The 4,915-nt window shown below is 64.5% G+C and overlaps 3 protein-coding genes across 5 annotated transcripts in view; 1 reads left to right on the forward strand and 2 right to left on the reverse strand.

Moving 5' to 3' along the window:
• Pcbp4 (poly(rC) binding protein 4) overlaps positions 1-390 on the reverse strand; it is a 10,393-nt gene extending 10,003 nt beyond the window's left edge. Inside the window, exon 1 of one of the 2 annotated variants that reach the window (XM_005410337.1) lies at positions 291-390. The gene's annotated coding sequence lies outside the window, so the exon portion shown is untranslated. Of the gene's footprint in view, positions 1-123; positions 228-290 lie in introns of those variants that run through there. The other variant, XM_005410336.2, reaches the window with a different exon arrangement.
• Abhd14a (abhydrolase domain containing 14A) overlaps positions 1-4,915 on the forward strand; it is a 12,358-nt gene that overhangs the window by 2,283 nt on the left and 5,160 nt on the right. The window contains exon 1 of one of the 2 annotated variants that reach the window (XM_013507619.1): positions 3,353-3,374. The exons of the other annotated variant lie outside the window; for it this stretch is intronic. The gene's annotated coding sequence lies outside the window, so the exon portion shown is untranslated. Of the gene's footprint in view, positions 1-3,352; positions 3,375-4,915 lie in introns of those variants that run through there. 2 annotated transcript variants of the gene reach the window in all.
• Positions 492-4,915, reverse strand: Abhd14b (abhydrolase domain containing 14B; the record flags this gene model as incomplete). The annotated part of the gene is given in 4 exon segments (XM_005410334.2): positions 492-1,417; positions 1,741-1,982; positions 3,054-3,289; positions 4,113-4,915. Coding segments are annotated over 4 exon segments (1,128 nt in total). The 3' UTR covers positions 492-1,237.

Here is a 4,915-nt window from a genome sequence, read left to right on the forward strand (position 1 = left end):
CCCGCGCCATCCTCCCTCCGCGACCCGCACCGCGCCGCCCCGCCCGGCCGGTGCGCGCAGAACAGGTTACCCGACCAGCTCCGCGGAGGAGGGCCCGCGAGCCGCGTGCCCCTGTGCACCCACCCCGTGCCGCTGCCACAGCTACCCCAGAATTTCCTCTTGGGCCAGGGCCGCCAGGGACGGGGCGCCGGGAGGGGCAGCTAGATGCTCCCGAGCCCGGCCCCTCCCCGCCGTGGGAGCGAGTGGAGTACTGCCCTCCTCGGTAATCGGCTCAGCCCAGCCCCACTGACCTCCACCCCCACGGCTGAGTCCCTCGGCACCTGGGCGTGTGTGGGTGGGGAGGGGAACCCAAGCTCGCTCTCCCTCCATCTGGCCCGGTGGACAAAGGGCAGGGGGACCATCTGGAGCCGCCGGGATGGGGGAGGGGCCACAGCGGCAGTCCCAAGGGGCGGGGGAGGGGCGGCGCTCGGAGAGAGCGGGAGCCTGTGGGGTCTAATTGCATCGCTTTATTTCACCGGTCTCCAGTCTGCCTCCTTAAACCCCAGCGCGGAAAACAAGCTTGGCGGAGAAGACCCAAGCCTGACAACGGGTGGGGCTCAAGGGGGAGACCCCAGAAGCAGAGGAAAGAGCAGGGAGTTTTTGCGGGGCGCGATTCTGGGCTGCAGCCTAGTAACCAGGGGGCGAATGGGTGGAGTCTAGGCTTGGCCACTCCCCACGCCTGGCACGAGGTTGGCCGGTGAGCTCCCACCTTCCCAGGCAATGCGGAGCTGCACAGTTTGAAATCCACTTGTACCTGTGCAGGCCCTGCGCGTGTGCGCCCAGAGTGCCTGGGAAGATGCAGTGGGGCACAAGGACCCAGTCAGGTGCTCCCAAGTGAAGGGATGTGCCTGGGATCACAGATGCTGTCGTGTGTGAGTATGTGTGGGCATGCGTGTAACTGTGGTCTCAGAGGGGCAGGGGAACGAGGAGGGGGTGACTGGCCTGCAGAGCAGAGCAGAGGAAGGAAGGACTGCCAGTAGGAGAAGCTCCTGGATTACCCTCTGTCAGAATACATCCATTGATTTCTGAATTTTTCCTCTTGATTTTACCTCATCGCTGCAAGTGAAAGAAGTAGAAAAGACAGACAGACAGACAGGCAGACACACCTGTTAGAAACGCATGGCTAGCCAGACCCACCGAGCAGGGAGAGGGATCCTAAGGCAGGCACGGGGCCACCCCTCCATCTGCAGGGCTAGGCTCATGCCAGGCCCTGTAAGAAGTCAAGCAGTCCCCTGTGCCACTCCTCAGGTTTGTCCAGGTAGCAGGGGTGCCCTGCCCCCTCCAGGACGAGCACCCGGTGGTTGGGGATCTGCTTCAGGTGCTCAAAGCTGGTGTGACCCATGGGGTCCTGGCTGCCATATACAATCAAAGCTGGAGTCTGAGAGAAATGAAGGAGAGGGAAAGGGTTAGCAGGGCCCAGCCACACCAGCCCCAGCCCCTGGAAGTTCAGCTCCAGCCCTTCCCAGCCTTCTCAGCCTCTGTGAGGGCCACTCTGAGGAAGAGGACCAGCCGGCCCCGTGGGTGGGCGCGTGGATTTGTATCTGCCCAGCAGCAGTTTAGCACAGACTGGCACAGTGATCTGCTAAGCAGACCGCAGGGTGGAATTTAGTGGTCGGCTCCTCCCAGAAGCCACCCCTTGGTGACCTCGCCCAGGTGGGGAAGGCTCAGGCATGGACTCTCCTGCAGGGGTCGTGGCTTCACCTGCACACCAGCATAGTCGGCAGCACTGATTCTGTCAGTGCAGATGGGGGCCACAGGCACATAAGCCCGGAGCTGGGAGCCAGGGGCCGTGAGGAAGGGCAGGGAGTACATGCCACTGAGCGACGGACTGATCACAACCGGGGGGCCCAGCTGCAAGGCCTCCACCACAGCTGCCAGGAAACTGCCAGGGGCCAACTCCCCCACAGGGGCAGGGGCTGGCACCTCCTTAGAACGCCCCAGACCTGCAGGGATGCAAATGCAAAAGAGAAAAGGGCAGTGAGTGGGAAAACCAGGCCCCTTCCTCCAGAAAGCCCTCCTAGGTTAAGCTGCGTGCCGGCCTCCTCTAACACCCCCAGGCCATGTTTATACCTACAGCCTGATCGATCAACTCTGTGGCAAACACAAGGCATTTTCCTCCATGTTTGCGCCCATCTTTTAAGTGTCCTGAAGAATCAGGCTCTGAGTAGGGCCAAGTCCTTCTGCATTTACTGTCTGTATGATACTGGCTAAGTCCTCTCCGCTCTCTCCCAGCTAACTGCTTAAAAGGCTCCTGGCCATTGGCACAAAGGGGCCCTGGAGGACAGCAGCCAGGGGGCTGCTTCCATGCTCCTCCCCCCGCTTCTGGTTGGCTTCTACCTCTGCCAACAGCATTGGCTCCGGACCTTTGCCCTCGAGTTCAGCCCAAGCCACTGCTGGAACCAATCCTACCCAGCTGGAGGCCCACCCTTGAGCTCTGCAATCATACCAGCCGTGGCCCGGGGAAGGATTAGACGGGCCATGCCTCTCCTTCCACACTGGACACCAAGGGTAGGGGCCTGGCAGTCCAGGACAGGACAGGTGGTCTGGGGGCCTGTCCCTCCCTGCTCCTCCAGAGTTCAACTCAGGGCTTTGCAGTGGGATGACTGCCAAGGGCGACCCACCCGCCAGGTCCTGCCCTGGCTCCCAGGACACCAGGAGACACAAGTCTCACTCCTCCAGGATCCCAGCAGCCTGTGGATTGGCTCTGTTAAAATATCATTACTCCATGTCGGGCGCTAACTGCACACCTGCAGAAGGTGATCTCATGCCATTCTCACCAAGACCAACCCCAGACATGAGGGTGAGACACCTCCCCAGTAACAGTGAGGAGCTGCTGAGCAGTGTCCAGGCCACATCTAGACCAAGACTGGAGTGGCTCAAAGGAACTTGTGGTGTGCACTGAACTCTTGAGAGCCTGAGGGCCCAGCCTGGGTGGCTCCTCCCATTCCTCTGGCCCCGGGCCCTGAGTCCCCGAGGCCTCGCCAGCCCCGCCCCGGAAGCTTGCCCCGAAGTACCTGGCAGGTCAATGGCCACAGCCCGGTAGCCAGCCTGGGCCAGCCTGTGCAGTGTACCCAGGGTCTGCCAGGTCTCAGAAGAGAAGTGGATGCCGTGCAACAGCAGCACAGAGAAACGAGCCGTCTGCCCGCCGCCAGGCCGTGCCTCTCGGAAGAACAGGCCCTGGCCCTGCACCTGGACGGTGCCCTCGTGCTGCTCCACACTTGCCATTCCTGCCGCACTGGGTCCTAAGTGCCTGCAGTTCAAAGCCAGGCAATGAGAGGCCACAGAACCGCCTGCCCCGGGGGAGCAGACGGCCTGCAGAAAGCAACAAGGAGGAGGTGGGCCTCCAGGACCCTAGAACACGCCGTAGAGCCAGGAAGACACAGGTGTTACTTCCTCCTCTCCCACTCAGCTGGGTGACCCTGGGCTTTAGCTTCCTCATCTGGAACATGGGGAGTAAAACCTACCCCAAGAAATAAGAGTTAAGAAAAAAGAACACCGGGGGTGCCTGCAGGTGGTTAGGAACTCAATGCACGGGGCTCCCGTTACAATTATTATCGCCATTATCCTTTTCTCCGAATGGGGTAACCCAATAGTACCAGCTCACAGGCAGCTGACAGGATTAAATGGGGCCCTGGCACCAGGCGGAGCGCACAGTAGTAAGTGCTCCACGGGCAGCAAATGCGCCGCACCTCACGACCTGGCTCAGCAACCTGCAGCCCAACGCCAACGGTACAGGCTGCGGGGAGACCCAGTGTCAAAGTCCGTTTTCCAGAGGCGGAAACCCAAACGCCCAGCAGGCAAAGACTTTGGAGTTCCTTCCAGCAAGGAACGCGGGGTGTTCAGCGTGCAACCCGCCAGGTCCAACGTACAGCTGCGGTTAGGGGCGCAGTCGCGGGCGCCACCAGGGCTCCGGAGTCCCCTCCGCAGACACGGCTCCGGCTCTCTGGATCTAGAGGGCGCACAGGGAGAGGAGGCAACCCGAAGGGAAAGGGGGCCTGGGCAGCCGACATGGGAGGCCTGGGTGGGTTCGGAGCGGAGAGAGGGCGAGAAGGGCAGGAGCTCAGGGAGGGTACCTGCGGAGCTGCGCGGCGCCGGGCGGCCAGGAGCGGGGCGAGCGCGCGGGACGGGCGGGGACCGGGGAAGGGGCGGGCGGGGGCGGGGCCGGGCTCCGCGGCGCCCTCTTTCGGGTCGTCCGCGCCAAACCCTCTGGGGCTCTCAGCCACGCGGTTTCCCCAGATCCTGGGCCCCAGGGCCGGCCGGGCGCGGTTTCTGCCTCCTCGTGCCCCGCCCGGGCAGACCCGGCGCGCCTGCGGGGAGGCGCCGTTCGGTTGCCGCTGCTCTCCTGCGCCCCGTCCTCTCCCGTCGGGGCTGGCCGGCCGCGGGCGCCGGGGCGCAGGTGGGGCGGAGGGCTGTGCCCGAGTCCGGCAGCGGCCTTGAGCGCTCTCCCGGCCCGCACAGCCGGCCTCCCTGCCTGGAGGACGGGCGGCAGGCCGCCAGGCTCCTCGGGTGCCGACGGGGAGCGAACCGGCGCTCTGCAGAGCATCCGGGGGCCAGGCCTGCGCGCCCCGAGCCTGGCACAGACGGGACAGACGGCGGGGGACAGACAGGGGCCTCCCCTGGCGGGAGGGCAGTGGCCGGGCGGGGACCCGGCGCCGCCGCGCAGGAGCAGCACCCCGCGCTTACAAGGAGGGCTCTGCGCCCGCCGCGCTCTGCGGCTGGACCCGCGCCTAAGTCACGACGGCCCTCTCGGCGCAGACAGCAGAAAACTCCGCCAAAGGAAAGACGTCCTGCTGGGGACAGCCCGGGGGCTCTCGCCGGCTCCCGGGCCCAGAACCGCGCGGGAGGTCGGCACGCGGCCGGCCCGGCGCAGCCCCTT

Source organism: Chinchilla lanigera, unplaced genomic scaffold (assembly GCF_000276665.1).
Source record: "Chinchilla lanigera isolate Chin_1 unplaced genomic scaffold, ChiLan1.0 scaffold00131, whole genome shotgun sequence".
NCBI lineage: Eukaryota > Metazoa > Chordata > Mammalia > Rodentia > Chinchillidae > Chinchilla > Chinchilla lanigera.